Genomic DNA, 24,563 nt, shown 5'->3' on the forward strand with positions numbered 1-24,563 from the left:
CTTCCCCTCTTATGTAGAAAACTTCTCTATTCGACAGAGAACCTTATGGGACTGAATTACTTCTCCACCATTTTTCCTCCATCAAGCATAATGCTTGTTGAAAGAATGGTAACATAACCCAATGGCACCTTTTGCAGAGAACAGCTATTATGCTTTATTATTATTAATATTCAATTAGAGTATTACATGTACGACTTTCTACCAACATTTCTTCTTTGTAACATTTTCCCACTGTTTCATTTCAGAATGGGGTTTTATTTTAGTAGTTAAAAACAAAACAACTCCCAAGTGTTAAGATATGAAAAGCATTTTTTTTTTCCCATGAGTCATGGTTGACAATGTCATTTAAAAGTTAGATTGTGGAGCCATTTTAACACCCATAAATTACAGGGTTTATTTTATGAGATGGAATGTTAAGATTTTTAAGATCCTGTCTTATGTATTGGAGAGTTTATTAACATAATTATTACATGTACAAAACAATACATTTTCCAACTTCAAAAAGTAAAGTATTTTATTTACTGGATCTATTGTCCTAACAGATGTTGTTTTTAAAATAATGCATTAAAATTAATCTCTGAAAGATGTTTCCTGAAAGGTTTTGGTACTTCATGCTAGATGTGGCAAATGCAATAGCACAGATTTTTACTTAGAAAATCCCTGAGAAAGTAAGTAGATATAAATCAAGTGGATTTTACAGTTAAATTACTCTCTTTATGTTTTACAGTCATTCAGAGGATGATGTGGAGCAATAATTGTCATGCACCAAGTGTGTATAGCTTCCATACACCCAGTAGATGTGATATTTGTGAGTTTGCCATTGTGTTTTGAGAAATTCTCATAGTGGAAATAGGAGAACTTTGGTTCATCCTCTAATGCTCAGTAAATTCTAGGTACTATTACACTTATTCTTTCCTTTCTTAACCTCCTTTGAAAAATATACACATGTTAAAATGTACACATAAAAAATATACACATGTTAAAATGAAAAATATACACATAAAAATGTGCACATGCTGAATGTAAATGTACTTTCCCATGGGAGAAGCCAAAAATGGCATGTGGAAAACTGAAATCCTCTTAATTTTCAAGGGACAGTGTGAAATGCATGTTCTTCTTCCCTTTTTTCAGAAGTCAGTTTTGTTTTGAGTCAAAAGTGGCATAATGGCAGCTTTTCAGCTTACTAATGATCAGCATTAGGGTATTTTGATAATTATAGAACAGAGTCTGAGTTAGATTGCTTCCAGCTAACACCGGTAAATGTACATTTGAGACTTTGTGTGAAAATGTTACTATAAATACTTTTTCCTTAAATAGCTTTATGGAGAATAATTGACATATATTTGACTATACAAACTTAAAATGTAAAATGTAAGTCTGGACAGCTGTAAAACCATCACCACATTCAAGATAGTGGACATATCCGTCATCCCCAAAGTCGCCTTGTGCCCTTTTGTAATCTATCCTTCTTGTTCCTTCCTAATTTTAGGTAATAACAAATCTGCTTTCTGTTTCTATAAATTAGTTTGTTTTTAAATAAAAATAGAATCAGACGTTATGATTTTTTTGGTCTAGTTTCCTTAATTCAGCATAATTATTTTGAGATTTATTTGTATTGTTTTATATTTCAGTAGTTCATTCCTTTTTATTGATGAGTAGCATTTGATTATATGGCTATACTATAATTTATCTATGACTCAGTCAATGTACTTTGACATTTGGGTTGGTTTCAGTTTTGGGTTATTACAGATAAAGTTGCCATCCATATTTGTGTATAAGTTCTTATAAGAATGCATGCTTTAATTTCTCTTGGGTAAATATCTAACAGTAGAATGGTTGGGTCATATGGTTGGTGAACGTTTTACTTTTTAAGAAACTACAAGACTGTTTCCCAAGGTGGTTGTACCATTTTATATTCCCACTAACTGCCCATCAGAATGTATTAGAGTTCCTTTGTTCCACATCCTTCTCGACATTTCCTATGGTCAGTCTTTAATTTTAGCCATTCTAGTAAGTGTGTAGAGAGAGGTAGCTCATTGAGTTTTAAAATAAAATTTGCTGATTACCAGTGATGTTGAACATTTTATCATATATATATTACTCTCTGTATATCATTTTTGGTGAAGTGTTTAAATCGTTTGTTTCTTATTGGTTTTTTTCTTACTTAGTTTTGAAAATTCTTTATATATCTGGATACAAGGCCTTAATCAGATATATATGATCTGAAAACCTTAAATCACTGAGTTAATATTTGTGCGTTTTTTTCAGTTTTTCTTCTTGTAATATTTTTTATTATAAACTACACAACATAAAATTTGCTGTTTAAACATTAAGTGTATGGTTCAGTGGCATTAAGTACATTCACGTTACCATCTTGTTTTAATACTAGAGTCCAAAGTCTTAAACAGTCCATCAGAGTGTGAGCTCCTGGAGCGCAGGAACTGAATCTTACCCTTGGTTGTATTTCTAGAGTCTATACTATGCTTGGCACAAAGTAGGACCCCAATAAATATTTTTTGAATGGATAAAATGTTTGTTTTCAGATTTATAGTTGTCCCAATATTAATTAGGATTTAACTTTTACAAAGACCAAAAAAAACACCAGTGGCCTTGTAAAGTACGGGAGCTGAGATCTCTTCCATAGCACTCCAAATGCACACAGCCCAGGCTTGGCTTCCTTGATGACGTTGGGGTCCCAGCTTCCTCCTGTCTCGTTGTTCTGCCTCCTTCCACATATCGTTCTTCTTGTAGTTTTGGATAATTGGTATTCCAGCGTCTGCTGTCTTGTCTGTATTCTGGTAAGGAGATGGTATTCTCCTTCTCATTAAGTGCATGACTTTAAAATCACACACGTCACTTCTGCCTGCCTACATTCCATTAGCCAGAGTCTAGTCGCGTAGCCACACCTCACTGTAGGAGAAGCTGAGAAACGTAATTTTTGGCTGGGTGGATATAAGCCCATGAATACTTCTATTATAATATTGAAAGGGGAGGATAGATATTGGAGTGAGGGAGGCAATCAGCAGTCTCTGACAGTATTCATTCATACTTTGTATTATGTTACAGTTAATGGTTTAATTGGAGTTGAGGGTGTTTCCTACTAATACTAAATAGGCTCATTTGAAACCGAGAGGTTGAGAGTTATGCCACAGCCAAATGTTCATAATTGGTGTTATTGAATGTGATCTTTTTCAGCACTTAAAACACAGGTATATGAAAGGTGACATACAAATTGTGAAGCTGAGCCAGAAGACAGAACCCCACCTTGTTAAGAGTATTCTACTTCATTCTTTAGGAGATGGGTGGACAAAGTTTTGGAACAGTGTGGGAATGGGACAGATTAGGGTCATGGAAAGATAATCTGGTGGCTGTCTACTGAATGTTGGATGAAATCCAAACACATTAATGTAGTTTACAAGGACCCGCCTTCTGGTTTTACCTCCACTCCTGGCATCTGCCTTTATCACCCATATTCTGGTCATACTGAATAGGGGACAATTCCTTGACTATTCCTATTATTATGTATCTCCACATCTTATAGCAGCTCTGCTTGCCATTTGTATTACCTTTTTTGAAATAGAAATTTGGAGGTGAAGAAAATGGGAGAAAGGGCCCATAAATTGGAGGAGTGAGTCTACTTAGATCCACCTGTCTGTCTCTGCCATTCATTGAATGCTTCAGTCCTCCAGGCAGTGTGTGAGGTCATTGGTCCTCCCTCTTCATCCTCTCAGCACCCCATGAGGGGCCTGCCATCATCCATGTTATGCAAAGGAGGAACTGAGGTGGGAGTTAAATGTCTTACTCACGGTTGTGCCATTCAGACACTTGGCAGGACCAGGAATGTTGGCTGACTTCTGAGCTTAGCATTTTCCCACCACCTCTTGTTCTTTTCTTTGAGAGAAAGGTCAGTTCTTGGTTTAAGATGAAGATTAGTAACCATAGTAATATCAAGGGGCGATAGAATTTCCTTGAGCTTCTAAGTCTGGTCTCAGTTACAACTGTTGGGTGTGTGCACCTGAGAGCTCCCTTTGATGACGTGTGAGGTGAGCCACCTCACTGACTCTTTACTTGGTGGGGAAAACTGAGACTGGGGGTGGGGGTTGAGGGGAGCACGTTTAGAGTACAGTTCTAACCAGTCGGAATGAATTCATCCCTGACTCTTGAAAGCTTGTCATCTTTATAATCTCTTTTTCAGTGCTGCTATTTTGGATAGAGGTATTGGATAGCAAATGAATGCTTTAGGGTTGTGTGAACTGAACAGGATTAAAAATGTTCATTTCCCTCATCCTGAGGATCTTCCATTAATCCACTAGATGGAGCACATGCTTTGAATATGTCATGATTAGACTTTGGAAGAAAAGATACGGTCTTCACTTCAGAGCTATATTGCAGACCCCCTGATTTGGTCAGCATTTTAATCTGTCTTTTTTTCTCTATAAATACTAACTTTTCTTTTACTTAGTACTTCTGTGTAAGAGAAATGTGTGAGGTTCTCTGGGGGCTGACCGAGAAGCATCATGACAGAGTAGAAAGAATTCTAATCTGCAAGTCTGGGGGTGAGGGACTAGACATCCGAATTCAGACACTCAATACCCTGTCTTTGGTTACATCATCTTTTAGCATCTTGGAGCCTCACTGTCCTTATTTGTCATTTTGTCTTCCGCAATTGCACTCACAGCCAATGTCTATAGGGTGGAGAATCCATCAAATTGCAGGACCTGAATGGACCTTTGAGGTAATTTAGTTCAGTTACCGTTGCAATGCTACTCACCTGGTGAGCAAACCCTGGGACAGCAGTTTCATTTCCTCATAAATAGCCTGTTTTAGGGCAACACTGGTGATTAGACATTTTTGACATACTGGTCCTGGTTGGTCCTTCTAGAGCAGCCCAGATCTTCCCCCTCTCCCATTTTTGTTTTTAGCACATTGTTAGTTTTATTTACTTTTGCTCATACACATAGTGGTTTCTCACGCCCCACCCCCACCCTTGCCATTAAGTCAGAGCATCTTAAAGCCTATGGAAACTAGAAAGGATTTTTATAGGTGTCTCAGAAAAGCAGCAGGTGTCTGTTACATTAAATGTTATTCCACATTTCCACAAAGGCCTGGGAGTTCTGAAATAACGTATTACCTTTTCTCTTTTTTAAGATTTGACTTTTACTAACCTGGAAAATTCAATATGTTGAATATTATATAATAACTAAGAATTTGAGCACGCTAATTTGAAATTATACAAATGAAACCCCTTCACCTTTTTAAGTACAGTAAAAAACTTAAGCTTATCCACTTACCAAATAATCATTGTGGTATTGCTGAACTCTTAAATATTTTGGATTTTATCTGTCGTTTTCTTTTTTTATTTTTCTAGTTATCGTTGACATTCAGTATTATATTAGTTACAGGTAGTGGTTAGATATTTATATAATTTATGAAGCGATCCTCCAATAAGTCTAATACCCACCTGGCACTATACATAGTTATTACAATATTATTGACTATATTCCCTGTACTGTACTCTATATCCCTGTGACTGTTTTGTAACTACTAGTTTGTGCTTCTTAATCCCTTCACCTTTCTCTCCCCACCTCTAAACCCTTCCCATCTGGTAACCATCAGTTTGTTTTTTGTATCTATGAGTCTAGAGCAGTCCAGATCTTGTAAATCTAATCTGTCTTCCATATTCAGATTTTCTGTTTTAGAGCCCTGAGGGAGCATGTGTCTTTCCTTTCTCTACTACTAGGACTGGCTGAATTAAATGATCTAGAAGGAATAAAAAATATCATCAATTAGGTTTTAGTTCTCAGCTGATGGCTAGAAGTGTGGCCATTTATATTTAAATCTTTTATCTGTGCTCAGATATATTAAAACATAATATATCCTAAAATTTTTAGCTTTCATAGCAAGGAACTGTTGTTTAACAGTTGTTAACACATTTGTTCCTAAAAATCAATGAAATCTTAGATTACTGGAATCTGCTATTAATGTTTAATGAAGTGAAATCATAACTTTCATTTTTAGGCAGGTTTGAAATTTCTATGGGAATGGGTAATTTCACCATTCATAGTTTCTATTTGTTCATAATTTTTAATTAAATAGGCACCTGCTGAATAAAGACCTTCACAGCGGTTGACATTTTTGTTGGTTGCCAAGTACAAAAGAGTATGTGATTATTTGGAAGCTGGTTCTCCAGAATTCCTTTAAAATTATACAACGGAAAAGCAACAAAACACCAAGCCCACTTTAATTTATAGCATATAAATTAATAAATTTAGTCATTCCCTTTTCTATATAGAGAGGTTTTAGGGGTTTTCTATATAGAGAGGTCTTAGGGGTTCATATTTTTGAATGGATTTTGAATCAGTTTTGACATTAGTATATAATCACCACTGTTTTCTTCATTGGCACTGAGATAACACATTAAGCATATATGGCGCCTTCCTATGCACTGGGTGAATGCTAAAAACTGAGAAACTTTCTTGGACTGAGGCCACCTAGCATAAGGATGAATCTTGAGTTCTTGGTGACTTCTTCCCTACACTGGTGACTCTGATGGTTTAAAAGAAGGAAATGCATCCTGAATTTTCCCCAGGAAATACTGAATCATCAAGCTATTTCTTTGGTCACCTAATAGGTGCAATCAAGCTATTGGTTATTATGAAATTAAGAAGCCTGTCTTCCCAGAAGTGACCTTGAATTTGTACATTTGTGGAAGTTGGAGGATTCTGATCTCTCCCTCCCATCAGAATTATGGTTGGAGTGTCCTAGGCAGGTAGCTGCGACATCAGCCCTTGAATTCTCTGTGGTTCTCATCAGGAACAGTAAAAATAATTCCTCACTTTCTGTGGTAGTGAGGAATTTATGTCCTGCGTACAACATGAAGCAGGCCCTTCAGATGGTGCATTGGCTTTACATGAATCATCTTTGCTATTTTAGAAGTTTTGGTGGGGAATCTGGGATAATAAAAATGACACCTGGCCACTTACTGAGGGAGGATCTTCTTTGATGTTCTTTGGCTCTGGGTGTATACCTTCCCTTTCAGTTGCTGAAAAGGACCTAGCCCAAGCCTTTGGTTTCCCAAATAATGGATCAGGTCTATTTTAAGGAACTAATATAACTAAATAAAGCACTGGAAGTTCGTATTCTCCTTCAGAATCCTAACATGTATAAATACTTTGTAAATTCCACCTTGTGTAATCATCCTTATCGTTAATAGGATTTGGAGCATGCTGGAAAGAGCAGGGGCTTGTGAGACAGGGGGCCCTGGTTCATATCCCACATGCTGCCTGTATGAGTTTGTTCAAGCTAGTTTACTTCTCTGACTCTTGGTCTTGTCATCTGTAATGGGAGTGAGTAGGTGACCCATATCTCATGGCCTAATTCTTAGTTCTTAGATAACATTTGAAAAGATGTCTCTTAAATTCAGCTTGTGTTCCCTTAGGCACAATGTTACACATTTGAATTCTATTGCAGAACATAATGTTATACCTTAAAAGCACCAAAGATTATTTTTTAAAAGTTATAATAATACTTGCTTTTAAAAACATTAATTATGAAAACAAGATATTTTAAAATCTATGTTAACAGTATATTCTTTTTTGAGATATTTTATATGGATTTTTTTGGGGAAGAGTCTTAAAATATGAATAAAAGATGAACTTTGGGCTGAGGAATTGTTCTTGTCTCCATAGCAAGCGTAGACATTTTTCATCATCCAGGAATCAACAAATGAGTTCAAAATCTGAGCCATTCATTAAAAAAACAGAAAGAAAAAGTATTTGCCTGTGTAAACGGTTCATCTCATGGAGGGATTGTTTCCATCTTTAGAGGTCCCTTGCTTTTATGTTATAATAATACCAGAGTTCAAGGTCAAGCACAATTTCAGTGGTATACGTGATGTATTTAGTTGTACAGTATTTGATGTCAGTCAGTTGCTGTTTTGTAATGAGGCATCATCAGGCTGTCTTCCTCGGCAATGTCACTGTCACTGTTGAGAGGCATTCCTAAGGCGGGGAAAGCCTGTGCCTTCACATGAGAGCATTTTCTCACCTTCAAAATAGTATCATTCTTTTTAATGATGTTAGCTAGGTCTGAATGCTTGTGCTATTCCATTTGTTCAGTTTTGAAGCAATTAAATCATCTTTCACTCAAGGGGGGCAATTTCTGTAATGCCTTACTCTAGATTTGTTCTTAAGTATTTAAAAGAAAGACGTTTTAGTTGCTGAAATTGTTTGGTTCTTAGGCATGCTGTATTTATCAGATGCAGCTATGTGTATGTCCAGATACAAACATTTCATTTTGCTGAGTGCATTGTGGTTTCTTGCCATGGTTTATTTCATTTTCTTGTGACACTAGATTTTCTTTAAACGTTTTTCCTATTCTTGTGTTTCACAGCTTCAGTGAAATATAATTTCCATATCATAAAATTCACTCTAAAATTTAAATATGTAATTCAGTGAGTTTTAGTCAATTTGCAGACTTGTGCAGTCATCACGTGATCTAATTTTAGAACATTTCTATCAGCTGCAGAAGAAATCTCATGCCCGTTTGCAGTCCCTCTCAGTTCCCACCTCCAGCCCCAGGCATCATGAATCTACTTTCTGTCTCTGTAGATTTGCCTTTGCTGAACCTTTCATGTCAATGGAATCATTCAGTATGTGGCCTTTGTGTCTGCCTCCTTCACTTAGCTTATTATTGTTGAGGTTCGTCCATGTTTCAGAACTTCATTCCTTTTTCTTGCTAAGTAGTATTCCATTCTGTTGTCTGGCTAAAACGCATTTTGTTTATCCATTCACCAGTTGGTGGGCATTTGGGTTGTTTCTACTTTTTGGTTATCGTGAATAACGTTGCTATGAACATTTGTGTGCGAGTCTGTGTGAACATGTGCTTTCATTTTTCTTGGATGAATACCTGGGAGTGGAATTGCTAGGTTATATGGTAATTCTTTGTTTAATATTTTTAGGCACTGTTGTTTCCCGAAGTGGCTCTACTAGCAATGTGTGAAGGTTCCAGCTACCCCATATCCTTGCCAGCACTCAGCATGGCAAGTCTTTTAAAATTTTAGCCATCCTAATAGGCATATAGTGGATGTCATTGTAGTATTAGTTTGCATTTCCCTAATGATGTTGAGCATCTTTTTATGTGCTTATTGGCCATTCTTATATTTTGGTGATCCTAGTCTTTTAAAACTATTTAGAACCTGATTTACGAGTAGTATAGCAGTCAGGGTCCAGCCAGGACACAGAAATCATGCTAGTTATTTTAACAGAGAGCATTAAATGTAAAGAACTGTTTTTATGTATAAAGTTAAATAGGGATCTGAAAAGGTAAAAAGAGAACATTAAAATATTGTAGAGGTAGTGGCTGCAGGAAACAGCCATCAACCCCGGGGGTTGGGGGGAATCAAAGGATGAGATTATGCTGTGAAATCTTAGAAGCTTAGAGGAGGGGCCCCACAGAGCTGAACCCAGACCTCAGAGGAGCGTGTTTCTGAGGGTGGGGTCCAATGAGGATGGTTCTGGAAATGCTGGAAAAACAGCAAACCTCATTCAGCGGCTGCACAGGAAGGAACTGCTACTACCAGGGCAAAGAAGGATTGCGGAGTTAAATGAGGAACCGATCTTCAGGAAGCAGGCAACAAGGAGCAAGCACGTCCTGCCCCAGCTTTGCAGTCTCCCTTTGGTGCCCTTGGTGGCCCAGGAAGCCGACTGTTAAAACAATGTGGTTTTCAGAGGGCCAGACCTAACTAGCATCGCATAACTGAGTGTGCAAGGGTGGGGTTAGAGCTGGGAGACAATAATTTAATAACCGCACAGCCCGTCCCTTTGACTACTCAGCACGCAGACCCACCCTTTCACATATATTTGAACTTCCATGCAACAAAAATGACACTGTTTCAGCCTAGCAGAACAGTAGATGTCGTTTACGCAACTGAAGATGTTCTCTTTGGCTCCTCAGAACAAGGAGTCATAAAGTCTCATTATTGTATCCACCCTGGGAGAGATACATTATTCATTTCTGGATTTTGTTAATTAATCCCTAAATTCAGCTGCAGACTTGCATGGATATGTGCTACCTGGCATGTAAACCATAGAGTTAAGTTTCAACAACACTTGTATAAAATAATACAAAAGAAAGGAGGGGAGAAGAAATTGGCACACACACCACACACACACACACACACACACCACACATAACACACCACACACACGCACACGCACACCACATAACACGCACACAGCACACATAACATACACACACCGCACACAACATACCACATACACACCACACATAGCACACACACACACACACCACACATAACACGCACACACCATACATACCACACGCACACACACCACACATAACTCACCACACACACACCACATAACACACACACACACTACACATACTATACACACCACACCATACATACCGCCCCCCCGCACACACACACCCAAACAGGAAGGAAGTACGCGTTGCTGCCGCAGTGCTCATTTCTCTAACTGGCTGCTTGGCGGTAGTTGATGTTTACACCTTGATTCTCTGATTACTCAGAACGTATTTCCTTTACCCCCAGCCAGGACCTCAACTGATCAGAGTTCTTCACCTCCAGGTCTGCATTCTCTGTGCTCCCGCCTTCCTGTGGGTGGCTGTGGTTGCCCAGGAACTTTCACTATTGGAGACAGAAGCGCTAAGAGACGCCCTTAAGAATCTGTCCTGGGTTCTAGCCGTAGCCCTTCCTGATCCTTTCGGAAGCAGCAGCCCAATTTCTTTTCTCGGCTGGTAGGGGATCCTCCTCATTTGCCTCTTGGTTCAGTGTCTGGAGGAGCCGAACAAGGCCTGGTGGCCTCTCACCTTCTGATTCACTGGACAACTGTTGTCTCCCTTTGATGGGAGCGCTCTTCCCTTTAAAACCAGGATCTCCATACAGCAAGGACGGGAGGCGGAGGTCCCTTGAATGTGTTATTAGGGTACGAGTCAGAGGGGACACTCCCCTTCTGCCCCTTCATTCCTGGGCCAGTGTTTTCCGGCTTTGGGAGAGACAGCTGATTCAAAGCATACACTGTGTCGTGTGAGATAGAACTCCGCCTTTCAGAGTGTTTTCTTCCAACCGTTGTCTTCAGGAGGCCATTCCATTCTTTTATTGGGCCTGCTGCTTGTAAGTGATGCGCTGTGTGGTAAGACTGGTGAATTCCAAGCGCTGACAGACAACGACTTAGTAACTGGGACATGCGCTGTTTTTCAAACTTCAGGCCTTGAACCATAGTGGATCTGAAAACAGTTCAGTGGGCTCTGACCAGTTCCCTTCCTCCCTCCCTTCCTCCCTCCCTCCGTCCCTTCCTTCGTTCCTTCCTTCCTTCCTTCCTTCCTTCCTTCCTTCCTTCCTTCCTTCCTTCCTTCCTTCCTTCCTTCCTTCCAATGAACCAGAGTAGACTAGAGTGGAATAGAAAATAACAGTATAACTTGTTGTAAGGGTACATATTTTGGGGGGAACTATTCTTACTCAGATTTACTGTAACATGATTTAAAATTAATTTCTTAATATAATTCGTGGTGACAATACATTGAAAGCTACTTGTCTAAGGAGATATTTGAACTTGTGGGTTGTTCACCTCCAGTCCTCCGTGGTTTATCTGTCCCCCCCCCCCTGCCCTCCCCCCCATGGTAGTGTTGGTTGCAGTCCTTCAGTGGTCCTACTCTGATAGGTTTGGGTGGAAATCTTGTTACTTGTAACAAGGTCAAAGGATGACAAACGTGCATGAGATCACCTGTAAAACTTAACTTTTAGAGCCGTGTGTAAGATTAAATGAGGCCGAGTGACTGCATTCTCTGCTCAGTGTCTGGCATGTAGCAGGGATGAGGTCCATGTATCATTGTGTTAAAGATGTGCCGAGCACTATTTAAATAATATCTTTCTTTAAATTTAAAATATAAATCTCCTACATTGTTCAGGTGGTTAGAATGCCATAAATAGAGTCAATTATGTGATGTGAATAAGATTTCAGATCCCCTTTTAATAATCTATCTCTTTCTACCTCTCCTCTGATTTATTCTCCAAATGTTTTTATGCTTTTTGTGTGTTTTTTTTCTTGTTCTTGAGAGCTTTGTGGTTAAAGCAGACATGGAAATTTTGTGGGAAAAGATCTGAAAAATAAATTTCTTAGAATGATTTGGTGTACATGACTCGGCTCTCAGTCCCAGCTCTTGCTTAAAAAAATGAATGAGCCAAAGTTGTTGACCAGACGAAAGGTTTCCCTTAAGTGCTCTGTAAATTTAAAGCAGAATAACTGGCCCTTATTGAAATCATCTTACATGTGTCTCTGTACTCGCTTTCACATGTACAGTGCCAGGAATGCTTTTGGGAATTTGCTGTGTTGGAGTTAATGATATATTTTGGAGAGATAATTATGTTGAGGATAAAGTGCCGTCAGGAGAAATTCAGCTTTTTATAGGTGTGTCCCTGATACGTCGTGCCTATTTTTTTCTAAATGGCTTTATCAACATATGATTCACATATTATACATTTCACCTATTTAAAATGTGCAATCCAGTGATTTTCAATATATTCAGAGTTGTGAATCCATCACTTCAATCAATTTTAGAACATTTTTATTACCCCCCCAAGGAAACCCTGTATCCTCTAGCTGTCATCCCCACCCCATATCCACCCTGCACAGCCCCCTAACCATAGATAACCACTAATCTTTCTCTTTAGATTTGCCTATTCAGCACATTTCATACCAACAGGATCTTACAATATGTGGTCCTTTGTGACTGGCATCTTTCATTTAACATGTTTTCAAGATTCCTCCACGTTGTAGCACGTATCAGCATTTCATTTCTTTTATTGCTGAATAATATTCCATTGTATGGCTATACCACATTTTGTTTAACCATCAGTTGATGGACATTTGGGTTGTTTCCACTTTTTGACCATTATGAATTATACTGTTAAGAACATTCCTATACAAATTTTTGTGTGAACATATGTTTTCAACTCTCTTGGGTATCTGGCTAGGAGTGGAATTGCTGAATCATATGGTAACTCTAGGTTTAACTGTTTGAGGAACACCAGTCAGACCATTTTCCAAACAGCGGTCTTATTTTACATTCCCACCAAGAGTGTGTGAGTGGTCTAGTTTCTCTACATCCTAACCAACACTTGTTATTAACTGTCTTTTTTAACCTTGCCATCCTAGGAGGTATGAAGTGCCATCTCATGATTTTGATTTGCATTTCTCCAGTGACTTTTCATTTGCTTCTTGGCCGTTTGTATAATATCTTCTTTGGATCCTATCTGTTTTTAGTTGTCGTGGAGCGATGGCAGTATCTGTAATCTGTCCAGTTCTTATGTGGAGGGTGGTTTCTCCCAAAAGTTTTCCCCTTCTCTGACCTAGCAGAGTCCACTAATGCATCAGGGAATGTTTGGTCAAAGTAGCATTCTTTTAAAACATGGTTATAGTTAAGCCATAACCCAACCATAGGCTGTGTATAAAAGAGAACCTTAGGAAGGCTCTGAATTTTGTGTCTTTGTAAAAAGAAATGAAAACTTTGTAAGGAGTCAGGTAGAGAATGGAGTTTTGTGAGCCTCCATGAGTGGGGGACACATCCTGTATCTCATTCCTTCTGACCTGATTGGAAGCCCGGACAAAGGACAACGTATTTTGTGTCTTTTCACTCTGCTTTTTCAAAACCACAGGAATATTTTGAAAGAATTGCTCTTTCCCTCCTATGTTTTGGACAGGTAACCAGTGTATAGTACCTTTATTTCTTATGTTTCGCCTTTTGATTAATCTAATTGAAAATTCGACTATATTGCAATAATTTTTAAAGTGGCAAACTAAATTTCATGCTTATGTTTTCCTCTTCATTTCCTTTCCTTCTTCATGATGAGTATTTCTCTATTGACACAAGGACAGTAAAAAGTTTTAAATGCTGAAAGGTAATATATGAGTACTTGAGGTGTGTAGAATCTGAATTTCAGTCTCTCTTTTCATGAAAGAACATCTTTCCAACAGCCTAAACTCCATATTTGATGCACATAACCTGTTTCATGGGTGTATTTGTACATGAATTGTGCTGTGTTCCTCTGCTGTTGTTTAAACTCAGTATGCCTTGCAGCTAAGTGAGCTTTTCAGATGTCTGCCTAAAATAGAATTTCCTTGGAAGAAGCTGGAGGAGGCCAAGAAAAGGTCACTGTGAGCTCTGATTTCATTACCCCATTGTGAGTTTGCTCAGCTTCCTTGCTTTTCACTTAGTGTCTCATTTACAGTGTGACATCGGTGCATATAGCATCCATTGTGATCTGGTGTGCCACCAGCCTCTCCACTCTGCCCCTTCCCTACAGATGTTTATAGTAAGGGTGTAAAGCTTTGCAAATAGGTGAGCTCTTTTGGCAGCTTTTCATATCTGACACAGGATCAGCATTTATGGATTTATTGGTTTCTCTTCAAAGAACGGAGCTCCCTCAGAAACCATGATTTTTCTTCATGACCTTTCATAACAGTAATTGAAGTTCTGGCATTGCTTGGAGCTTCCTGAGCTGAGGGATAAATCAGAACCTGTATAAATGCTGTTGGTTTGTTCATTTTGTAGCCTGCAATGAAAGAAGTGGAAGTTGTCTGTGAATCAGGAATTTAAATCTCACCTTTTTTATGTGAGGGTACATAGTTCAAAGGGCTTTTTTTTAGGAAGTGCATTACCAAGTGGAATGAGGAAATAGTTATTAATGATAATTAGGTAAACTAGTATATAAAGTAATCTAATACAAGCTATTAGAAATAGTTACGAGGAAAATCAACAGTATGAAGCCTCTTCCTTGGGCTTGTCTGCCCTTTGTGAGGGGCCTGGGGAGAGGAGAGAAAGACTAGCTGCCCTCCTGGTTTTTTCTAATTTCACATCACTTGTTCCTGGAAATCATAGGAAAGCTGTGCCTAGTAAGTTGGTTTTCTTTTTCTTTTTCAAATTGTGATAAGATAGACATAACATAAAATTTACCATTTAAACTATTTTTAAGTATACTGTTCAGTGGCATTAAGTATGTTCACATTGTTGTGTAACCATCCATCTCTAGAACTTTTTCATCATCTCAAACAAACTCTATATCCTTTAAATAACAACTCCCCATATCCCCGTCCCCCACCCCCCAGCCTCTGACAACCACCATTCTATGTTCTGTTCCCATGAATTTGTCTGTCATAGCTACCTTATGTACTTGGACTCATGTAGTATTTGTCCTTTGGTGTCTTGCTTATTTCACTTAGTATAATGTCCTGAAAGGTTTATCCATGTTATAGCATGTGTCAGAACTTCATTTTTAAGGCTGAGTAATATCCCATTGTATGCAGATATCACATTTTGTTTATTCATACTTTGATGGACACTTAGGTTGCTCCTGCCTCTTGGCTCTTGTGAATACAGTTTCTGGGTGGGAATTCCTGCCTGTTCTCAGGAATTTTTTCCGCTTTCCCATTCCTGAATCCGGAGATACAAACTGTTTTCTGTTCTCCACGATGAATCGTTTCCACACAGTGATGGCCAATACTACCAACCACCTGGGTTCAAGGAGCCGATTTTCCCGATTTCCCGACCAACTTTTCTCGGGATCCGGGAACGGGAAAGCGAAAAAAACTCTCGAGAACGGGTGGGAATTCCCACCCGGAAACCCTACTTGTGAATAATGCCGTTATGATCATGGGTGTACAAATATCTCTTCCAAACTCTTTCAGTTCTTTTGAATATCTACCCAGAAGGGGAATTGTTGGATCATATGGTGATTCTCTGTTTAATTTTGTGAGGAATTGCTACACTCTGCTTCACAGGAGCTGTACCATTTTATATTCCTCCCAGCAAGTAAGTTCCTTGTCTTAGCCCAACCTTTTCTTCCCTTAGGAGATCTGTTTTATTTTAAAAGCCCTTGAACTTGGTTTCCTGACTAAAAAAGGAGGATTGGAGGTTGTTGCTTCCACTCCTTTCATTGGTCACCCAGTGATGGTGCCAGGGGTTCAGAGCACCGCACAAGAACTGGTTCCCTCCCTAATAGTCTAGCCCCAGCGGGGAGACAACCATGTAACTTTGTGTTCTCTACTTTTGAGAACATTTAAATACCACTGTGTTTGCAGCAGACCTGACTCCACGATTTTATGTGGTCATGACTTTAGAGGTAGACTTTTTAGCAGATTCATTTGTTTCTCCACAGTGGTACAAACAGCAGTACAGACCGTAGTTCTCCCAGGGGCCTAAAACTCCTGTCTGGACCCATGTCCTCCAGGCCTACCTGTTGTCTCTATTCACCTGGAGGTAACTGGTGCTGGCATTTCAAAATGTTTTGGGGACGGGGATGATAAATGGTCGATAAATTTAGATATGCAGTAAGTCTGCCCACCCCATCCTCCTATCAAAATTTGAGGTTTCTGTGCCTGAAATACACAATGGTAGGAGAGTTCAACTTGTCCTTATTTTTTTAAAGGCCCATATTTAATAATACTTTCTTAATTTCCCTTCTTTAAATAATAATAAAAAAAAACTTTCTAATGACTGTTGCTGAAACCGCTACTTGTTCTTCACCAACTATCTTAACTCCCTTCCCCCACCCCCAAACCTGGCATTTACCTCTTTTAACCATTCTTTATCAACAGGAGTAATTTGTGGTTTGAATTTATTAGATCTGAAATTCTCATATCTTTGAATGACCCTCACTCTATTCTCTTAATATCAGGGATGAAAAGAATTTAATTTGGGGTAAAAGGGCCAAGGGAGAGCATGTGGTACGTACTAAGCCCTGTGTGAGACACTCTACTTACCTTTGATTAGACGATTGAACATTAAATGCATACGGTGTTCACAGACCCACTTACATAAGGTTTTTTGTTGTTGTTGTTCAGCAGAATTCACAGCATTAATATATGAAATATGGACTGTCAGGGATGGAAATAAGTTCTTCATGTGGACTGGCTGTCATAATGACACTTGAATAGAATAAAAGACATAGTAGATTGAATTCTACCCGTTGTCCATTTATTTAGGTTTTGGGAAGTGTGGCTAAATCATCTATTATGATAATGTGAGGTCATTTCAGCCACTGCAGAATGGACAGAATTCCACTCCCTTCCTGGCCTCTTAAGGTAGGACCCAAGGTCTAACGTAGTAGAAGAGATGCATCTGTTTGAGATACAATATTACTTCTATTAATAGTTTGTAGTTCTAGATTTTTAGGTGTCACTTTAGATTCTTCTTTATCCACATTTTTCCGGAAAAGTATTAAGTAAATCTACCCATCAAACGAATTTGACTTTTAGAAGATATTTAAAACAGAAAGCCATTTGGCAAGGAGAGAGCTGCAAGTGGGAACAGCAGCTCCAGATGGATATGCTTTGGGTGGGGGTGGGGGTGGTGGGGTGTGAAAGCTTGAGATCTATTTGCTATGGTCTCTGTGGCTGAATGGTTGAGGTTTGTTGTGACCACCGAGTGGGCCCGCAAATCTTACCATGAACTTATTGTTTGCACAGGCTTTCTGGTAGTTTGTACAGCGTGGAGCCTCTCGCTGGTCTAAACTGCACTCCCTCAGGGCAGGCACCTCCCAAGTTCCTTGCTGAGTGTATTCCTGAGAAGTGGGGCCAAAGCAACAGTCAGAAGTTGTTTAATTCATTAAGCATGGAGGCTGTTTGGAGTTAGGCAGTAAGTAAACCCTTTGTGAAATATGAAACAATAGCTAAGTACATGTTTATAGCAATTTCTTGGTTGAGTTCTCTCCTGTTATCTTATTTGAACTTGACAACCTTTTGCAGTGGGCAAAGATGTTTTCCTCCTCCTCCCCTCTCCCATTTTTAATAGCAGCTTTATTGTGGTATAATTCGCTGTGGGGGTCTCTCCACAGAAAAGGATAGATCCTCCCTCCCACCCAGCACCACCATTTGCTTTGGATGTTGAGACTCATGACCACACACACACCAAGAGAGCGTGGACATTTTTATTGCTCATATAATGAAGCTCTTTAGGGAGAGCATGGATATTCCCAAGCAGGTCCTAAAATGGCTAAAAAGAGCAGGAAAAGGGGACTGGCTTGGGCTGTTTGTGGTGGTGAGGGGGTGGGGCTGGGGTGAGTGGTGAGTTTCCCGCTGGCACTGAAGGAGGGAGCCACCTGGTACTAGCTTTCAGCTTGCTCAGCTGTGGGACAGGGGAAGAAAGAGGGGTGAGACTTAAAAGCTCTCGTCACTAAAACACCAAGAATGGAGTCACGTTTCTTTATTACATTCACATACCATAAAATTTACCTTTATAAACTGTTCAACCCAGTGGTTTTTGGTATATTCATAAACTCTTGTGTACAGATAGTGTAGATGTTAGAAACGCACTGTCTAATTTCTGAACATTTTCATTACCCCTGAAAGCAATTCTGCACCCATAAGCAGTCAGCCCCCATTCCTTCCTGCCCCAGCCCTTAGGAACCACCAATCTACTTTCTATCTCTATGCGTTTGCCTGTTGTGGACATTTCATTTAAATGGAAGCATATAATCTGAGGCCATGTGTGACTGGCTTCTTCTACTAAGCGTAACATTTTTCAGGTTCATCCGTATTGTAGCATACATCAGAACTTCATACCTTTTTATGGCTGAATACTGTTCCATTGTGTGGGTATCCTATCCTAGTTTGTCATGTTAAAAGACAATTGATTGGTATCATCTGAGAGTGAGGCAGTGATGGGAGCGTCAGGTATCATTATTAGCAGGAGAGGAAGACATGGGCTTGGATCTCATAAGGGCGTCAAGGTGGACATCCAGTCTTAGGAGCTGTGTAAATTAGAGGTGACATTTAAAGATGTGAGCGTAAATGTGATCTCCAAATTGAAGTATATACTCAGTAGGTGTCTGACCTGGTTGCCAATAGATACCAGTCATCTATTCCTGTCCTCCAATGGAATTCATGCTAATTATCATTTTAGACCAATCCAAGATCATTCTGATGCAGAAAAATCAATGAAACCAAATACACATGTTGAATGATTCATTTTGTCATGCTTCTATTAGCATGAAACCCATTTTTTGGCCTTGTTGAATCATTTGCTGTAAATATTTTCTGATGTTTTTCTTACCCACTAATTCTGTTGGTTGGAAAAATGAATAATATTTAAATTTGATACAGTTGCTGAAATGCTTATTATTGTATCTCTAGGAAACGTTTCCTTTTCCTCTGAGTGATTGTTAGGAAATGGTTCCATTCTCTCCTAGTATTGTTTTAAATATTGACTTTGAGCTTTTAAAGTAAGTCAACTATACCAACAGTTTCATATTTGCTTGTCACTTATAATCCTTTGTAAAGTTCAAACATAACCTTTTACATCTCAAATAATGTTCTCTGAATTCTACACCCCGTATGTCTAAAATAGGTAATACTAATAAATTAAGGTTTTAATTTCTAGGTACAACCTTTATTTGCATTCCATGAACTACTACTTTTCAAATTGTTTCCCTTGTCATATAGAAGTGAGGTTAATTGATGAATTTTCTGAATTCTCAAAACAATTTAACCTATGTGTGTAGTGTTCTATAGTCTCCAGGACTCAATTTCTGTGTGGATGTTTTTCCATGTTATTTATCTGCCAGCATTGTGATGTCACATAAAGAATTTAATCTTCAGATGTCAGGACTTGGGTATAATCTTGAACATTATAGCTCTGTTTTAACAAAATTACCATTCTGAAGCAGAACATTCTAGACCACATATAATTACTCTGTTTTTTGCGTGTGGCCAGTATCCTTTGATGTCCTGTGGCAATTAGATTTTTGCGTAAAAATACAGGAGATAGACAAAGCCTGGATGTTTGCTTATCCATGGGGCCTAGTCAGTAAACTAGCCACAGAAAACAGAAATTTTGGGATTATTAGGTGTTCTCTAAAGATCTGCCTTTACTACATTACACCAGTTTCTGTTAGCAACACGCGGGTACTCAATTATTCTAATTCACTCTAACTTTGAAATCCATAGATAGAAAGTGAAAGCCATTTGTTGCCTTGTGAAAAAAGGAAGAATGTCAGAACAGATCTTAAAAGAGCAGCCACTTTTTTCCAGATGCATGTTGTGGGTGGAAGGGATTTGCCTGTGTGTTCACCATGGTCTTTTTATACCATTCTCTTTTCATTTTTTAGAAGGAAAATGGCAAGAGTCAATTTAGGATTATATCAGTGACACGCTTCTCTGTTAGTCATCCCCAAAGACACACACAAGATAGTGTAGTGTCACTGAGTTCCATCTGCCGTGGAAGGGTCTGTATTATTTATGCACCCAAAAGAATAACCTTGTTGACTGTGGGACTTCAGTGTGTCTTTACCCTTGGAGTGCTGCTTCAGAAGGACCAGGTAACCCTTTATCCATGTGCTCCTTTGCATCTTTGGGTACCAGCGATGGGAGAATCCTTTCTAGCAGTGTAAACTCTCTAGCAAAGAGAAGTGGACAGAAGTCAAGATTGACACAGCAGTTTTATGTTCCCTTGTGGTTTGCTGTCAGCAAGCTGTTACCCACACATGGAAAAGGTTGTTTGAAGTGGGCTTACACATGTTTCCATAGCAGCAGTCATCTTAGTGATTTCACTCATTTTCGGCCTTTTTTCCCCTTTTGCTTCTCTGTTCCTTGCGGATGCAGGATTAAACAAATAGCATATTTGGGTCAAGGAAAGGGGTGTTTGCTAACATGGATGCTGGCGAAGCATCCTGGGAGAGTGATTTCTTGCAGCAGATGAACATTCTTTGTGCTTCTCAGCAGCATCTGTAGCACGGTGACTCTCTGGCACTGTCTTTTTCATTTTGGGCAGGCTCTGAGATTTAGAACAATCCTAAGCAATTCGCCGGAGCCAGCAGTTTTCTGGTAACCACATGTAAATCTGTCTGTTTGTGGGTATTAACAGTGAAACGAGCTACTGAAAAAAAAGGATACTTGAAGGGTTTGGGTGCATCCGAGGTGTGTCATCGTGTGTTTGCACCACCCCTCCCGGTTTACACTCGGAGCCTGGATTTTTTTTTTTTTTTGTCAGGCTGTTGGGCAGGAGCAGACTCTAGTGCGACAGCTCGGAGCTTTCCCTTCTGTTCCGGTGCCGGCAACTGCCTGTCGTGAAGATGGTACAGTGGGAGCCTGCTCTGAAGCGCCAAGGAAGATGATGTGGAAACGGAGTAGAGATTGCTAGAAATCTGAACATCCACACCTTGGGGATGGGTTGCACTACTAGTGTGATTCTATTTAAAGGCATCCGTACCGTTTTTGAAAGAAACTGTGCTTATATGTGCAAACAGCAAGGAGAGAATAATGCCCTTGAATATGCAGCATACAGTTGGACAAAAGAAGATTCAGAACTATTGATCTCCTCCTGTCTGGTAAATGCTGTTTTGCTTAATTAACAAGTAGTTTGGTGGTGTTAGAATAAACTAGTCTTTACTTGTAAAGCAAATATATTAATTTCAGTATGTTACATGTATGTAGTCTGTGTCTAGAAATGGGTAATTGGTGGCCTTAAGTTTAAATTATGAGGTGCCTGCTTCTATGTGTGAGAATGTTATGTATTAATCAAAGCTGAATACACACAGAGACAAAAGCTGGAGTAAGATATTTGATTACTGAACAGTTTTCTAAGTTAGCTTTTATGAGTGTGCATGTTCTTAGCATAGTCTCAGAAATAATACTTGGTGAAGTGTGTATTTAGGGTATTAGATATTGAACCCTCTACCAGTGATAGCAAATTATTCAGTCCCTTTACATCTTAGTCTTTTACTTGGCTAGATTTTTCTTACTAATGGCTGGTGTTCAGTCCTTTGATCCAGGGGGAGGTATTTAAAGGCAGCATGAGAGAAAACTGTAATGGGTATAAGAAAAATGTGGTTTTATTGTTTTAAATCCAACTATTTATAATGTTTCTGGGTGAAGGCTCTTGTAAGTAAAAGTAAGCTTAGTTTTTGCCTCTTGTCACAATGCACGAGATGGTGTCAAGTCACAGATGGGTGTGCCTCTCCACAGCCTTCCAACGAATTCCAGGCTCGTGAGGAAGCTGCACACTGCTCTCTGTCCTCCTCCCTCAGGATGCCTTGCCACTTTCCCTTCTGTTCTGATCACAGTTTGTGTCAAAATGAGTGAGAATAATACATGTGAGTGTTTCTGTGTGTGAGTCTGGCCCGGGTGAGGGGTGCCGAAACCCTGAAACCTTCCCTGGTTATTAGGCTGCCGACTGAGACCGAGGGGGAGTGCTGGTGTGCCATCCGAATCGCAGGATCAGATCGGATCACCTCAGCCTTGCAGGGCCCCAAGAGAGGGTGCATTTTGTGCAGGGGCTTATGTGATGTTGACTCTCTAAATAGTTGGGAGGAAGAACAGGAGGGCATCACGTGAGCATCAGATGCATTCTGGAAAGCAGTGTTATATGTGGGTATATAATTTAAGTGGTGCTGTATTAACTGTTAAATATTTTAAACTCTAATGTATTTTGGAATGGGCTTTTGAGAATAACGGGTCTCAGAGATGAGAAGGCCCAGTTCATGATAGCATCTGTCCCATTTGTGGAATCCATAGCCCCACAGCCCTGGGACTACTTGGCCGGTGATGGCAGCACGGCTCCTGTGCTACCTGCATCTCTGCTCCCTCAGGCCACACTGACTTATCTTTGGTTCACCTGCCTTTGCCAGTCTGCTTGTGTTTCTTTTTATTTTATTGTGTGAGGGAATAATGACCTGCCAGGGGCTCAGACATTGGAGACATTGCTCCAGTACACTGGATCGGATGCTCCCAGCTCACCACCCTCGCCTGCACCAGCAGACCGAGACCGCCGACCTGACCCACGTGTATGTGGCCGAGGGGCTTCGGGTGGAAAGATGTACCTGCTCCCGCTGAACCAGTCTCCCTCCTCCTGTCCCTGACCCCGTGGCCTCCTCTCCACGTGACAAACAGTGGCATTCCTTTGAAAAGAAAAGTCAGACTGTTAAAAGCCTCTGCTCAGAGTCAGATCCAGAATCCTCCCAGTGCGTTCAGGTCCGTCCCAGCATCCCCTGCTTCCTCCTCCTCACCTCCATTTCTTTCTCACTCTCTCCGCATTCCTCACTTTGCTCCAGCATCTCAGGTGGCCTCTCTGTTCTCTCTCCTGGGACACCACTACCCAGGTGTTTACCTGGTTCACCCCTGGCCTCCTGCAGGGCTTTGCTCAGTTTCCTTTTTTCAGTGTCTCTCGTAACCCTCCCAGCACATCCTCCCCGACTCCCTGCCATAGTTTCTCCATCTTTATCTCCACCTGAGGTAATCAGTCAAGAATACCAGCGTAAGTATAGCAATGCTAATTACTAGTGTTACTTAACATTAAGTGCAAGAATAAGATTTATAGGGCAGGAATTTTTGTCTACTTACCACTCTTCCCCAACCGCTAGAACAAAGCCTGACTCACAGTATGCTCAGTTCATGAGTGAATTCTGATGAAACGGTTTTATTGTCCTGACTTGAACTTGGAGAAGCTACTGAGAAGCTAGGTTCTAATCACTTATTCTAAAATCAAAGTCGTGAAAAACTTTATGTCGTTTACCCCATAACAATAATGGGCTCATCTTGAATAACGTCTCCTGGCCAGTTGACCTTTCATCTCCCTGTAGTTATACTTTGCAACCCTTTGTCTTGGAGCTACACCAAGGCTGAATGTTCCATGGGTTTCATATGGTCAAGAGTGTCAACTGATGATACAACTTTTGGATCCGGTCCAGCTCTGTTGATACCTATTATATGACGTAGTCATTTGGGGACGTTTTCATCCTTTGGTTTGGGGCAGCCAAACCCTTTCTTCAGGAGCCCTGACCACTGGCACTGCCTTGGGTCACCTCCATGCAGAGGTAGGCTGATCGTCTCTTCAGGCAGGTGTGGGTCCTTGTCAGGCTGCTTAGCCTTCGGTGGTGGGTGTCTGCTCTTCCTCCAGCTCAGGGGGCCACTCCAGCCCGTGGCTCTGCCTTAACTTGTCATCAGGTCAGAGCTGTACTTGGCCTGCTCCTCAGAGCATAATCCCTTCCTTGGCCACTCAGTGTGCACCAGACCTTGCGGAGGGAAAGTAATCGTGACGGACAGCTGGGATGGCTTTTTTCTAGGCCCCCCATTTTTCTAGAGACTCTAAAATCCCAAATACTGTCCATCAGTCAGAAACCCACATGCGTGGGTGCCTCGTTTTGGCCCCAGTGGAATTGCTTTGTGTTTTTCTCTTGGACTAACTGAAGGACGTCATTAGAAACATCCTTAGGAAAGTGCTGTCTACGGTGAGGGTGTTTTTGAGGGCTTCACTCATTTGCTGTCGGAACAGTGAGAGAAGGCGCCGTAGTGTCAGTGTCGCGTTCAGAGTGACAACGCGTAACCAGCCCTCAGGGTTTGCATCCCAGACCCACAGCTTGCTGGGTAAGTTTGGGCAATTTACTTAACCATTCTCTTCCTCAGTTTTCTTATCTATTATATGCAGATAATAGCAGTACTTACCACATAGGATTATTAAATGCATGAATATGTCTAAAGTTCTTAGGACAGTGTCTTGCACATAAGTTAGTGCTAATTGTTAGCTATTATTAT

General features: G+C 40.1%; 1 protein-coding gene across 26 annotated transcripts in view; it reads left to right on the forward strand.

Moving 5' to 3' along the window:
- The window catches only part of DOCK9 (dedicator of cytokinesis 9), a 256,192-nt gene that overhangs the window by 41,860 nt on the left and 189,769 nt on the right, over nucleotides 1–24,563 (forward strand). For 7 of the 26 annotated variants that reach the window (XM_019756882.3, XM_074329452.2, XM_074329453.2 and 4 more), the window contains exon 1: nucleotides 21,085–21,361. The exons of 9 other annotated variants lie outside the window; for them this stretch is intronic. In XM_019756882.3, coding sequence (XP_019612441.3) covers nucleotides 21,200–21,361 — 162 coding nt within the window. In that variant the 5' untranslated portion in view covers nucleotides 21,085–21,199. Of the gene's footprint in view, nucleotides 1–21,055; nucleotides 21,362–24,376; nucleotides 24,396–24,563 lie in introns of those variants that run through there. 10 more of the 26 variants (XM_019756892.3, XM_074329457.2, XM_019756893.3 and 7 more) reach the window with 5 other exon arrangements.

The sequence above is a fragment of the Rhinolophus sinicus genome, chromosome 16, assembly GCF_057876585.1.
Source record: "Rhinolophus sinicus isolate RSI-liver-muscle chromosome 16, RSI-T2T, whole genome shotgun sequence".
NCBI classification, from domain to species: Eukaryota; Metazoa; Chordata; class Mammalia; order Chiroptera; family Rhinolophidae; genus Rhinolophus; species Rhinolophus sinicus.